At 42.3% G+C, this 14,184-nt stretch overlaps 1 protein-coding gene across 1 annotated transcript; it reads left to right on the top strand.

Moving 5' to 3' along the window:
• The first annotated feature begins 934 nt into the window (after positions 1 to 934).
• On the top strand, positions 935 to 13,931 carry CD164 (CD164 molecule). The gene is made up of 6 exons (XM_086744162.1): positions 935 to 1,147; positions 3,810 to 3,893; positions 5,331 to 5,393; positions 8,527 to 8,679; positions 9,797 to 9,877; positions 10,813 to 13,931. The coding sequence occupies exons 1-6, from the start codon at positions 1,027 to 1,029 to the stop codon at positions 10,971 to 10,973; spliced, it is 663 nt and encodes a 220-aa protein (XP_086600288.1). The 5' UTR covers positions 935 to 1,026; the 3' UTR covers positions 10,974 to 13,931.
• The last annotated feature ends 253 nt before the right edge of the window (positions 13,932 to 14,184 follow it).

Here is a 14,184-nt window from a genome sequence, read left to right as displayed (position 1 = left end):
TCCAGGTGTTGTCCACAGCAGAGCTGGAGGTGACGTGAGTGAAGATGAAGGTTACAGGTTTTTGCCATGCTTCCTCTGCAGCACCACAGCCCATGAGGAAATCATGGACTCCTGGTGTGCTGTTCCCCTCTGTGAAGGCACTAGCAGTGACTGGAGCATAGCTGGGCAACAGTGCACAACCGTTGCTCGCTGCTAAGCTCCCTGTGTGATTATTACCGAGTAATATTTACTTAACACTACTGTTGTGTACTATCCAGCAAGTTTTTTCAGGGCAGAAAAGGGGTGGGGGAAGGTGAACCAGTGAAAATTGCTGTGAGAGAAATTCACTGCAAAAAAAAACCAAAACTGTCCTGGAGTTGGCAGGGGCACAAATGCTGGTGCCTGAGGTGCTATGAGAGCAGAGTGAGAAGGCAGGAGCAGCTCTGCCTCAGCACCCTCAGGGCCAGGCAGAGCAGCGCAGGCCGCAGGCCCGCAAGCCAGGGCCGGGCCGAGGCTCCTAGCGGAGCGGGATGGGACCAACGGCCACCAACAGCCGCTAACGGCTGCTAACGGCCGCTAACTGCCGCCTCACTCGAACTCCTCGCCTCACGCACGGCTCCTGCCACAGTGAGGGGACGGCCGCAGCTGCCTGTCCCCGCCCCCCGCCTCGCTTCCAGCCAATGAGTGGCCGCCGCTCTGCGACCCCCCCCAGCGGAGGGTGGGGCCTCCATGGGGATAGGGAGGTGCTCGGGCAGAGCGTGACGTGCGGGAAGCTCTCCCCATGGGGTCACGTGGGGGAGCGACGTCGCGGCACAGTGGGGACCGTTCCATTCCTCGTCGAATGGGGGGGGAAGGAGGTTGGACGGAACCACGCCAGCGTCCCTGTCGCTGCGGCCGGCCCGCGCAGGGGAGGGGGCGGGGCGAGCTCGAGGCGGTGCCGCTCACGTGACGCCGGGGGGGCGAGGCTCAGAGGGTGCACGGAGGCAGCGGCAGCGGAGCGAGAAGGAGCGCTGACGATTGGGATCTGCTACTTCTCGCTTCACCGCCATGGGCCGGGCACCCGCGCTCCCCCTCACCGCCCTCTGCCTGGCCTGCCTCTGCGGGCTGGCCGCGGGGGCCGCGCAGAGCCGCCAGGATCTGCTGGCCAATGACGACGCCGCGGCCGTTGGTGAGTGCCTCACGACTCCCCCGCCCCCCCCACCCCGGCAGTTGCTGGCGGGGCGGCCTCTCCCGCGCTCGCGCCCGCCTGTTGTCCGGCGGTGTGGGGGGGAGCGGGGCGGGCTCCGCGTACCGAGTCCGGCGGGGCAGGTGGCCGGCGGCCCTCCGCTCCCCGGCGGGGAGACCCGGGGAAGGGGAACCGCCCCGCGCTCCCTCCATCTCGGGCGCCTTGGCCGCAGCCCGCCGAGCTTTTTGGCCGCTTCTCTCTAGTTCCGTCTCTTCTTGCTTTCGTTTTTCCCCCTGGCTGTTGGGGTGTTTGGGTGCGTGCGGTGTGAAATCCGTTAGCGCGGTTTGGCACCACCTCCCGTGTGTCCCCCTGCGTATGCAGCAGATGACTCGTAGCGGGCAGCTTCGCGCCCGGTGAAATGTACCCGGCGTGGTTTTTTGGTTTTTTTTTTTGTTTGTTTTGTTTTGTTTTTTGTAGGGGTCGAATTGCGGCAGTTCCGTATGTAAGCAGTTCTGTCACTGCTGACGGATGTTCGTGATCCTGATGTTAGCCTCGTTATTCCTCCTGCGGGTTTGTCTAATCTTTCTGGCACTGTGAGCTATTTGCTAAAGTGCTTACGTGGCCAAAAGCCACAAAATGTGCTGTATGCCCCAAAAAGCTAAGGGAAGAAGTTGTTCTGGAAGTACTCTAATGTTCTCTGACCGTATTGCATAATGGCACTGGGTGCAGTTAAGTGTGAAGTAACCTCTGCTTCAGCCTCTTTCGATTTCCTCGTCAGCCCTAGCACCGACTACATGATGTAGGTCAGGATCAGGCACTGTGTTGGAACCGAGAACTGCTTGAGGACTGGTCGGTCAAAGATTAACAACCTCTCCGGTGTAGCGGGAGAGGGCAGTGTTGGTCCAGCAGGACAAACTTCCGTTAGTGTTTCCAGGTTTCCCCCTCAAGTGTAAGGGGCATATCCCAATTTATCCTGTACAACAAGAGCCAGTACAACAAACAGGTTTATCTTGGGAGAAAACGTGAACTTAAGAGCTGAGTTCATGGTACTAGAATTTTTTCTTTTATTATTTTATTTTTTTTTCCACTTGAAGGGCAGGCATGTGCTGATAGGGAGAGCTGAGGAGCTTGCTGTTAACCTATATAGAGACCCTAAGAGGTCCTTTCACAGAAGGAGTAGCATTGGGAGAACGTCTGGTACCCTGCTGCCGATTCTGAAGTTACAAGTTCGTTCTTGAAACCTTTTGCTGTCATAAAAACGTCTCCTGATCTTTTACTCTTTTACTCTTGCAAATCTGTTCCTCCCCCATGCTGGTCTGGGGAAGCTGTTTTGAAAGTAAACTAAAAGTCTTAGTGCACCTGCAATTAGCTGGTTGCTCTGACTGTCCTCCGGTCTCTACAGATGCACTGTGCTAAATTTTCTGTGTACCAGTAAGGAATTTACAAAAGTGAATGTTGGTCACTCCTCAGAAGTGAGTGTTCTTTGGATGTATACCCAGAATAATAAGTGACTTTTTTTTTCCTGAAATCTGTTGTCCAGAAACTTATATAGCTCTCGGAAGTGGTTTAAGTGCCTTATTTCTGAAGGGAACAGAGCAAGTCTGTTGCATACCTCACTGATGCAAACCAACAAAGGTCTTTTCATATCTTCTTATATTTCTTGAACATTAATAAATAGTACCAGTATTTTTAGCCTAATCCTACCATAACCAAGAGAAAGGCCAGGTGGATTCAGGCTTAATTCAAATTACGAGACTACTGAAGTTAGTTAATGCATTTGTAGTTGTTATTTTGAGATGTAAATTATCGTGGTGATTGCCAGAGATCTGGGAATAGCAGCATTCCGTCATCCAAAGGTGCCTGGAGTACCTGAATGTGATGTGAAGTGTGCTGGAGAGTGTGTGGCTTAGGGAGTTGTGGGTTGTACGTGGGTTTTCTGAGTATGATGACTGTATGAGTAAGTCTTAATTAAAACTAATACAGTAAAATTGTAGATTGGGAGATCTTATTTGAACCAAGTGGTGGATGTGTTGTCATTGTGGTTTTAAGGCAACAATGTTTGGCTGAGATTGACATAAAAAAAGCAGCTGGGCTGGTTATGTTGCTCGCTTCTGCTGTAATCAAATCATGAATAGATTGACTTTCTGGTCTCCTTTATATGCATTTGTATGTGACGTCCTCTAGGTTCTTGTCTTTATTTCTCATACTTTGCTTGCTTTCTACTGTAGGGTTATTTATAACTGGCTGTATTACCTAAAGGAAAAATGTAATTGAAAGGAACAAAGCTCTTGCCACCTGAGGTTCCAATGAACTTGTGCAAAATTGATTTGGTGGACTTTAATTTTGCTAGAGAAGTACATTCTCTATTATCTGAGTTTACTGTAGTTAGAGGTTGCATGAGGTGTACATCTTGGTGTACGTGTGGGGTCTGGTTTCTGAGCATCAGTAGTATCTGGAGGGAAATGCTTTTGTGCCTTGTCAAATGCTTTCCAAAGTTGTAGCTTTCAGTTGTAGCTACTTCAGTGAGAAGGATTGTGCCTTAACCTGGGAGATGTACATATGGGAAGGTGCAGACCCAAGAGTTGTTTCTATGGGTGAAGTTGTTGTCTTGATGGTGGTAATTTTGTCCTAATCAATTTATTTCTTTTTTTTTTTTCTTTTTTAGGCAACTGTGAAAGCCTTTCTAACTGCAGTTCGTGTATTGGTAATGACACAAATGTAGCAGGCTGCAAGTGGATCAGATGTGAAAGTAAGGAGGACTACACAGTGCAGATCCTTACTATGCTGTGCGGAACCTTAAACCCAACTAGACCTACTTTGTCTGTACTAATGTTCATTACCCAAACATACTGTTCTGTTTGATAACCTAATGGAGGATTAACTCATAAGTTGTGTCTGTTAAACATTTCAAGTTCTTATGTGGAGACAGCTGAACGTGTTCAAAATAATTCCAGATTTCTAAGGCTTCTGACTTAAATCTGTGCTGTTAGTAAGCTAATGTTTTCCAGATGGTTCAGAATGTTTTTAGAACAAGCTAGTCATTTGTGTTTGCTGTTAAGGAGTCATGAGTGGATTCTGACATGCAGGCACATCCCTGTGCTTCAGTCCCTTTTGAGAGTTTTTTCACAGATGTGATCACAACCACTATTCCTGAACTGAAGTGCGATAAGGCAGAGGGGTCCATTAAATAAGGTTAGCTAAGAGTAGTGTGCTTAAAACTAAGAATTGCAACCTGCCGAAGGGAACCTAACAGAGCCAAAGAAGCATTAGCTGGTCTCATTCAGAGCTTTGTTTTTCCCATCGTAGGAGAGTTGGATGTAAATATATCTGTGACCTCTGGTACTCAGTCTTGGAGGAGATGAAGTTGCTGTTGACAAAGACTACATAAATGGTCCTTGAGTGGATTATTTGTACTTCTTATGTGATGTAGAAACAGAATAACATAAGAGAATGGCTTGACTGTAATAGTGATTTTGTAGCACTTGATTGTAGATGACCAGTGAACATCACATATGAAGGCTAAGATGCTTTGGAACTAATGGAAAGAATTTTGGATGTTACTTGCCCAGTACAAGAGTCTCCTTCAAGAAGCTCTTTTTCTGAATTTTGCATGTGTTATCTCACCAACAGGCACATACTGCAAACATCAAGAGATCTGTGTAACTTCTTTGACAGAAAGGTTGAAATCTGAGTTGAGGGAGAAGGGTGTGCAGGCAAAGAATAAAAAAACTGACGTCTTCAGCAGTTTTATGGTCAAGGGTCTGTTTGAAAAGCTGGAACTAAGTTTTGCTTGCATGCAGAATTTCTTAAGACAGTAGGATTTTTTTTAATGATGCTACCATAGAGATGCAAAATGTTTAGCTTGAAAAATGCCACAAATAGTAGAAACGCAGGCTGTGAAGAAAAAAATATGAAGCTACACTGTTACTGCAAAACGGTGCATAACCATATATAAGTATTGCCTAAGTGATTTGAGTGGTAGAGTAACTACAGTGAAAGAAACTAAAAATTTTGTAAATTCTAGTTATTAATGTAATACTGAAGTCCTGCATGTTGAAGTGGCTTTAATGTTTTCCTGGCTAGAAGCTCGTGTTTGTCCTAAGAAGAGTTTATTAGTATTTAGGAACAATGTGTCAAACACTTTAATGTTCTGCTGCTGTAAATATTCTTGTCTCTTTTCTGACAGAATACATGTGTGTAAATGCAACTGAAATACATATGAACTGCACAGTTGAAGAAGAGTGTTCTTGTAAGTATTTAGATATTCAGCTTTCACACTGTTTAATGTGAAGCAGTTGCATTTACGACTCCATCTATTTACCTTTGTAAATTGTAGAAGACATTAACATGAGCATATACAAGTACGTAAATAAGCCGTTCCAGCTTAAACCTATGATAAGTGATACGAAACCATACATGAATATGTGTGTACGAAATTGAGTACATGTGTATTCAGTTAACTGCTTACTGTTGCTGTTTCAAGATTCCTGACATTTTACTACACATGTGTCTCTGGCTACTGCCTTGGTATCTTAAATTAAAATGTGTGATGTTTCGTATTAGATATAGAATATCCTAAAGAACTTGAACAGCATCCTAAACACTGTAAGTTTCATGTTTAACAAAAAGAAGTTTCATCTGTAAAATCCATTGCTTTATTTGAGTGTTCTAGTTCAGCCCCGATTGGGACCAGACTATACAGTCTCTCTCTTGCTCCCCCCACCCTCCAAGACAGTAGGGAGAGATAATATAAGAAAAACGGCTTGAGGTTTGAGATAAGGACAGGGAGAAATCCTTAAAGTCACTGTTACAGGCAAAACAGACTTGACTTGTGGAAAACTATTCATTTATTACTAAAACTAGCAGGATAATGAGACAGAGAACAAGATAACCTCCTCCCACCCCTCCCTCTTCCCCGGTTTAACATTATCTCTACTACCTTCCCGCCCCCAAGCAGCACAGGGAGGAAGAGGGAATGGGGATTATGGTCAGTCCATCACACGTTGTTTTACACTGCTGCTTCATCATCAGGGGAAGAACTCCTCACATTCCTCCCCTGCTCCTTTGTGGGGTCCCTCCCACGGGCCACAGCCTTTTGTGAAACTGCTCCAGCATGGGTCATCACCAGAACAGCTGTCCCAGCGGGCCCTCCGCAGGCCACAGCCTCCTTCAGGCATCTGCCTGCCCCGGTGGGGGGTCCTCCACAGGCTGCAGGTGGATCTCTGCCCCCTCACTGGAGCTTCATGGGCTGCAGGGGGACAACCTGCTCCACCATGGTTATCACCACAGGCTGCAGGGGAGTCTTGGCCAGGAGCCGCATTACTCCTCCCCCTCCTTCTGAACTGACCTTGGCATCTGCAGCCGTTCCTCTCACAATAAAAATTCTTCACAACAGGCAAGCAGATGCCTCTCAGGATCTTTTCACATCTCATTCATTTCTCATCTCCTCTCCACTTCTTGCAGCTGGGCCGAGTTGGGCCTGGTTGGCTGCCCAGCGGGAGGCCAGAGGGTGAGGCCTACAAGGCTCACGCCTCCCCCTCTCTGCTCCTGCTCAGCTCCTTCACATCTTCTCTTCTTTTTTTCTTTTTTTTTCTTCCCCCCCCCCCCCCCCCCCGTTTTCCCCTTTTTAAATACGTTATCACAGAGGTGTTATCACAGAACATTCTGCTACCAATTGGCTTGGCCTTGGCCAGCAGCGGGTCTGCCCTAGGCCCGGCCGAGTCCACTGAACAAAGGGGAGCGACTTCTAGCACTTTCCTATAGAAGCTACCACCTTAGGGCCCCCCTCACTAAACAAAACCAGAACACTGAGATACAGTGAATAAGAAAAACTTATAAACCTTTCAGTTCTAGTAGTTAACTACCACAGCTTCATTTAGTCCTGAAGTGCAGGGCCTGGGTAGAGCTGCATAAGGTAAATCCCTCATGCTAGGAACATGCTCAGTTGCATATCGACTTCTGTCTTTGTTAATTTGTGCTTGCTGTGCAAAGTGGATTTGCAGGACACTAATAATTTAGATTAATTCTTTGATTTCAGTTTTGTGAAAGCCCACTAATTTTAGTTTTTCTGAAAGCTGACAAGAAATAGACTTTAAAATATAATTTTCTGATTTTAGGATCTAGAACAGCAAATGAAAATTCTTAATACTCTTGGTCTAGATGAGTTCAACAGTGCTGCTAAAGTGGCTGGCTCACACCAAATTCCATGTTGTTGTGGGCTGTCTTGTGGTGGTGGCAGTCAGAAATAATTCTGCTTGACTTGAACTTCTGTGTTGTTTCTAAAACTGTAACACTTCTCATTAAGAGGTGATTGTTAAAAGTACCATTTTTCAGTACTTTCTGAAGAGAGCATGCTGTTACAATGCCTTGTTCTGTATCTTAGCAGCAGAATTTTTACAACCTGTTCCTGTTAAACTTGTAGTGACATTATCAGGTGGTTGTGTTTTAGCTTCTGCATATTCAAGGAAACTTAATTCTCACCTTTAGTAGAGAGACAGGAACCTGTATGCCTTATCAGCTCTTAGTGTCATGGCTCAGCACCACATTCAGGGATTGACATGCAAAAACATTAAGGTGGACCTAAACTGACTTTTGATGCAAGTGAGAGAATGTAGATTCTGGTATATCCAGCCTGTCACTGTAGAAACAGTCAGCTTTAGTTTTCCACCATGCTGAGTTGTTTCAAAATGTAAGTAACCACATTTAAATGACCCTGAGCATTAAAGGCTTCTGGACTTAACGGTATTTCAGCAGGAGACTTGCTGATGTATTGGTGTATGATTAAGCAACAGTTTGGATAAGCTGTCCATGTCCATACAGTTAATACAGTAAGTTGCAGAAGGCTTCACCATTTGTTTTTCTTTACTACATGCTGAAGCTGAGAGTACCTGCAACCAGCAAGAGCTCGTAAATCAGAAAGCTTTAGCTAAAATTTCAAATTCTTAAAGATGCCTTCATTTTCCCCCATACCACTTCAGCTGTCTAACCACTCTGATTTCTAGTTGAACTTGATAGATCAGGTTCAATTTTAGTTACTGTATACCTAGTTTCCTATTGTGTAAATAAAGCATGCACAGCTTATGCTTGTACAATAGGACTCTTCTCCTTTCTGTTTGCTTTGAGGATTCTTGTGTTGCCAGTTGAACACAGGTTTGATTGGGCTGCCTGACAAGGTTTTTCATGTATTCACTCATACAACTTTTGCTGTTAGTGTGGTGGATTGAACATTCATCTGCTTTGTAATTTCAGACCAAAACTACAATAGAACTCGGTGCTGTACAAATTCCCTAAAACTCAGCGTACTGCTCAGCTTTGTTTTTGGTTTTGTTTTTAGTTAAATACTGTCATTAATCTCTTTAATGTAACTCTTTGTCCTTTCATAGCTACTACAGTTGTTCCTCTTCCCAGTGCTACTACGCCGTCTTCCAATACTACCGCAGCACCTTCCAATACTACCGCAGCACCTTCCAATACTACCGCAGCGCCTTCCAATACTACCACAGCCAGTTCTGCTACTACAGCTCATACTACTATAGGTAATGTAGTGCCACTGAACATAGAATGGCAGTAAACTAGGAACAGGCGAATAAAATGAAGGACAGGAGCTTTTTCCACAGATCGCTCTAATAGCATGACTACCAAATATCTGGTGTATGGAATACATAAATGGTTCCAAGATTTGGAAGAAGTGGATTTTATAAAACACTAACAAGAAATGCTTATTTCCAATATGATGAACAACTCATCGTAATTGTTTGAATTAGACTAGTCATTTCCACTAATCATACTTTCTTATGAGTTGGATTTTTTCGTCGCTGTTGTCCAGTTCAAAAATTTCTATTCTTACAAGTGCTGCCATCTTAACAGTGAAGTTCTTAAAAAAATTTTTAAAAAATTTCTTTTAAAGCATTTAAGGGAGCTGTGAGGTAACGAGTTGGTACTTGATTAGGCTCAGAACAGCCTAATGTACAGTAGGGTGATGTTTAGCTTTGAGTAAACCTACAAATGTTGGCATTTGTCCCAGGCACATAGTAGAATACTGATTAGTTTTTAGTAATACTAATCTGAGGGGGTTGGGTAGTCAGAGACCCAGTGTTCTGGCTTGATGAGGGAAGAGCTTTGAGGAAACAGTCTCCTACAGGTGAGTGATTCCAATGATGTCATTCACAGTTAGTGTTTTGGGGACAAGAGGTGGAAGGGGAGGTTTTGCTATCCTGTCAGTGTTTGTCTCCTGTCTAGTGATATCACATTAAGTATTTTTTAGTACCTTAACTGATTCTAAGGGCTGTTTAATGAAAGTCCTTTGCCTTGATGCAGATTCTCAGTTGTCTTGAAGCAGGTGTCTTGATTCTTGTTCAAATATCAGCATTTATATTAAGTGCTTGAAAGAAAAGTGGTTTTATCTGAACAAAGAATCACTGTCTGATCTGTGGAAATAGCAATGGTATGCAAGTTAAAAAAAAAAAATCCTTATTGCAGAAGCTTGGCTTAATGCCATGCAGCTGAACATCTAAATTGTGTGGGGTATAGTCTGAGGTCAAAGCTTATCCTTGTTTAAGCAAAACAAGACAAATCATTTACATAAGAACTTCAGTGCTTGCAAACTTTACTCTTTAAGCTTATGGTATGTACATACTGTCTTCTCTCAAACAGCTAATGTCACCAATGTAACTACACATGCTCCTCTGCCTACAACTGCCATTACTTCAGCTGCCAAAACAACCAGTATTCCAGGTAATTGCTACTACTAGTATAATTAAAGCATAAAAGACTTGGAAATTAATGTAATTTTAAAAGTGTTATCTTGAAAGATTTACCAAGTGACAACATTAAAATAGTATTGGTATATCTGCTGTTGTCACTTATACCTTTATGACACACCTAACTTTGTTAAGGTAGCAAGGTAATACCCTGAGAAACAGAGCTAGTTGGCGAGATATTAGAAGTCAGAAACACATTGGTCACACCAAATCAGCTGACTGCTTTCAATAGTGTGGCTGGAAGTCACTTGTTAACTCACTGTTTTTCACTTGCAGCATAATAATGGGATACCTATTGAAAAAAAAAATGGGCTACAGTGGTGGGAATAAGTTGAAGTATTTTATTTCAGCATCTGTCCTGAATACGCTATTTCAGGCAAAGCTCTCATGAAGTAGGCTTCTTTAAAACCAGCTGTCAGCAGATAGCTGTTACTTCCAGGTTCATGTGTTGTGGCTTCAGCTGATTTCTTTAAGCATAACTCTTGGGGTAAAGTACAGTAGATGGCAGATAATAATTTAATTTTAATTCAAGCAAAAAACTGGAGCAAGCAGTAGAGATTGAAAAATGTATTTTGAATTTGAATGTATCAATAAGATATTTCTATGCAAAGGAGGAAAGCTTTAGCTTTTTGAAGTACAAATAAAGTCCAGCTGGGACTTGCTCAATATCAAGGTCTAGAGCAGTTTGGCTATAAATAGCTCTAGCCTTGTACCAGTAGTATTTAATCAGAATTTCAGTATCGCTAATCTAAATGCAGCTGCTGATGTGTCTTTACTTTTGATTATTTTTTGTTTTCTTATTGGTGTTTGGATGTTTTAAGTAATCTTAATATAGTGAAGTCAATACTAAAATCTGTAAAACTACTGTGAGCGTTGTGCACTCACAAACTCTAATGTGGTGTTTAACAGGTACAAACGCTACTGTGACTCCTGCACCTTCTCCACGCAAATCGACATTTGATGCTGCAAGTTTCATAGGTGGAATTGTCCTCGTTCTGGGTCTGCAGGCTGTTGTTTTCTTTCTGTACAAATTCTGCAAGTCAAAAGACCGAAACTATCATACACTTTAGGACCTGCCACTTTATAATGGACTAGTAGCCCAACACCTGTAGTTCACTGAACCAAAATATTTTCTGTTGCTCATGGAAGACAGCAGTTCATGATATCCTTTAAATCTCTAAAAGAAGACTTTAAAAGAATATTTTTGCAACATTATACTTGGCAAGAGGTGATTATGAATCTCTTCAACAGGATTACTTGCAATATGCTGCATGGGTTCTCATGGCTGTCTTATTTTCCTTTAGTGGCTGCTGCTGTGGGACTTCTTTTTTTTTTTTTTTTTTTTTTTGATATGCCAAATGTAGATGTTCAGAAATTCTTATTCAGTGGCAACACTGTCGTGAGTAGACAATCTCATTATGACTTATTGTGAAGGCTGACTTAATCCACATTTGATACAGTATCCCTTCAGTTTTATCAAGATGTTTATTATTGGTGACTGACTTCAGGGAGTGAAATACCATTTTTACTAGCTTGTGGCTCTTACAGCATGCTGCTGGAAAGATGAACAAAATTGTAGAAGTAGATAATGTCTTAACAGAATAACATAACCCCCACAGGAATAAAGGTTGCCCAACAAAATACTGTATTCCAGACAGAAATCCTATGGCCTTTCCAATTAGTGTTCAAGGTGGAGAAGGGATGTAGGGATAATCCTTCTAAAGAGGAAATGAAGATTAGTGCCTTAAAAGACTAAAAATCAGTAGACTGCAAAAGTGTCCCACCTATCTTAAAGACAAGTAAAACTATTAAGTATAGCTTTATATAGGAGAATGGAATATATGTGACTTGAGCATTCCAGTTTTAAAACTTTTTACACTAAATAACTGTCCCTTATTGACCTTGCTTAAGGGTGAGGGAGCATGGTACAGTAATGTTCAGCTACAAACAAACCTTTAAGTTGTTTACCTTTTCTATTCTGACCTACAAAGACCAACCATAAAACTAGTGATAAAATTTAATTCACTCCCTGTATAAAAAGGCAACAACTTACATTTATACTTGAAATATTGGTGTTTGGGAAATCCTGAGGTTTTCCTTATTCAAATGGTTCTTAAACTCACTGCAATTAATTTCAGGGTTTGAGGTTTTTTCTTTTTTAACCTCCTTTATGTCTGCTTACTGAAGGAGCAGTTAAGGGTAGTTCAGAGATCTGCTGATTTGATCCTAGTCAGGACTGCTGTAGTCCTGGGGCTGCAAGGGCTACAGCTCTTTTCTTCTCCCCGCCTCTCCCTCCTGACATAAGGTTTGTGTCACCCTGCAGTGAACTGGTTAAGGAAATCTATTTGGCCAAGTTATTATTTTATTTTATTTTTTTCCTTGGCTGGATCAGCCATATGATCTGAGTATCAAAGGTACACCTATCCCATGTAGATTGACTTGAGCACCTGTGAAAATAAACCCACAGGAAAAGCAGAAGTAAAGATAAAATCAAGTGGTGGGTGTAGCACATAATCCATAGCTTTTGGTGATACTCCTTATCATCAATTTCAGGATAATCTGTAGTACTGCCTTACTAGCTCTGACTTGACTGGAATTTGTCACCCAATACAAAATGATAGCATTAATGCAGACCATAGTCATGGCAGTGGAACTTAAATGTGAAGCAAATCAAGTGCACTTCAGTAGGAAACTTTAAAGTGCACAGTATTGCTTTCTTGTGTTTTTCTGGTTTGAATGGCATTGGTTCTATTGTGCTCTATAGAAAACTCAAATTGCTACAAAATATGGAAGTTACTCACCAGTACTGTATCTTTGAGCTTATTAGCTTTTGGTTTTCTAAACAAAACTAAGACAATCAGCTCAGGTTTATTAAAGCAGAGTGAGCAGCCAGTTTCCAGCAACAGTATGTGTGAGTTAGATGGTACATCCTTGGCCTTATTGTGAAATCATTTAATCTGCCCTTTCCCTATCTCTGACCTATTTTATTACATTTATTTGTTTAAAAAGATATCCATGAGCTTGTATTCTGTGCTTTGAAGTGAGCAAAATACTTTTCTAAAAAGTGTGACAGAGTTTTTCAGCTCAGCAGAGCAAACGGTCTGCCTGGTATATAATTTTTGGGGGCCTCCAAGGGCTATCTTTTGGGAAACTTGCAGAAAAGTGCTACAGAACACTTCATAGCATGGAAGACATTGCCACAAAAAAAGTTGTTGCTCTGTAAAGTGTTGCTAAAGTGCTTGTTGATGAGCTATGCTGATCCTGATTTAGGTTGCTGATAAAGTATGCTGGTAAAGCAAACTAAAAATAATTTTTAAAGTGCCTTAAAATTGCTTAATCTTTTGCCTCAGATTTTGTTTAAAAGGGTAGAAGGGATACCTTGCCTTAGTTACTAAAATTTTCTTGGTGCCAGCAATTGCTACTTTCCAAGACTTTAGGAAACCCAGGATCTCTGACATGTACAGATGCCAATCAGAAAAACTCAAGCTTGTGCTGTATCAGTTTAGTCACATTCTGGAAGGCCTGCACTATGCACTGCTTGCTCATTAGCCTTGCCAACAAGGTATAATCCAGTTTGCAGTAGAGTTCTGGCTTGGATTGTTTCCCTTTCAGTTGTTTGGGGGGAGGGGAGGCTGGGTTATACATTTTCACCATGTGCTTGGCTGCCTCACTATAGAAAGTAATTACTCCTCTGTGAAATGGTAGTATCAGCTGATCTGTGCTGCGTACTAGCAAAAACATGAAGTAACAACTTGCAGTTTTTCTTGGCCTTGTGTTTTGAAGTGGAAGGTAGCTCATAGATCTGTAGTTGTACTTGCCCCTAAATCAATTTTAGGCACTGAACTGTAGTGACTCTTCAAGTTACCTGGCTTTTTCGTGAAGCCAATTTGTGCAAATATCAAGCTGTTATCTTATGAATGTTCTCTGCAAGTGTTGCTGTAAAAGTTTGTATTTTGTCTTCAGTGGAAGAAAACTGAAACTGTTGTAATCACAAAACCAAATTGATAAATAAAATCTGTTGAATGGAATTTCACTTGTAAGTTTTCTTTTATGTGAGCAATCACAGAGGGAACTGTCTGCCTTCCTGTTTTCAATGAGAATTGAGAAACACTGTAGGGAAAGAAGGAGCATGAAAGGCTTGAAGAGTTAAGTTAACTCTCCTGAATAGAGTATTAACTTTGCATTTGTTATGTGCAACAATACAGATTCAGATTTAGAGTTGTCTCCAAAAGAATTTTCATTTACGTCATGTTTTCCATATTTGTTTAACCCTGTTTCCCC

This window comes from Chlamydotis macqueenii, chromosome 3, assembly GCF_036417535.1.
Source record: "Chlamydotis macqueenii isolate bChlMac1 chromosome 3, bChlMac1.mat, whole genome shotgun sequence".
Classification (NCBI taxonomy): domain Eukaryota; kingdom Metazoa; phylum Chordata; class Aves; order Otidiformes; family Otididae; genus Chlamydotis; species Chlamydotis macqueenii.
This window is presented reverse-complemented; position numbering and strand designations above follow the sequence as displayed.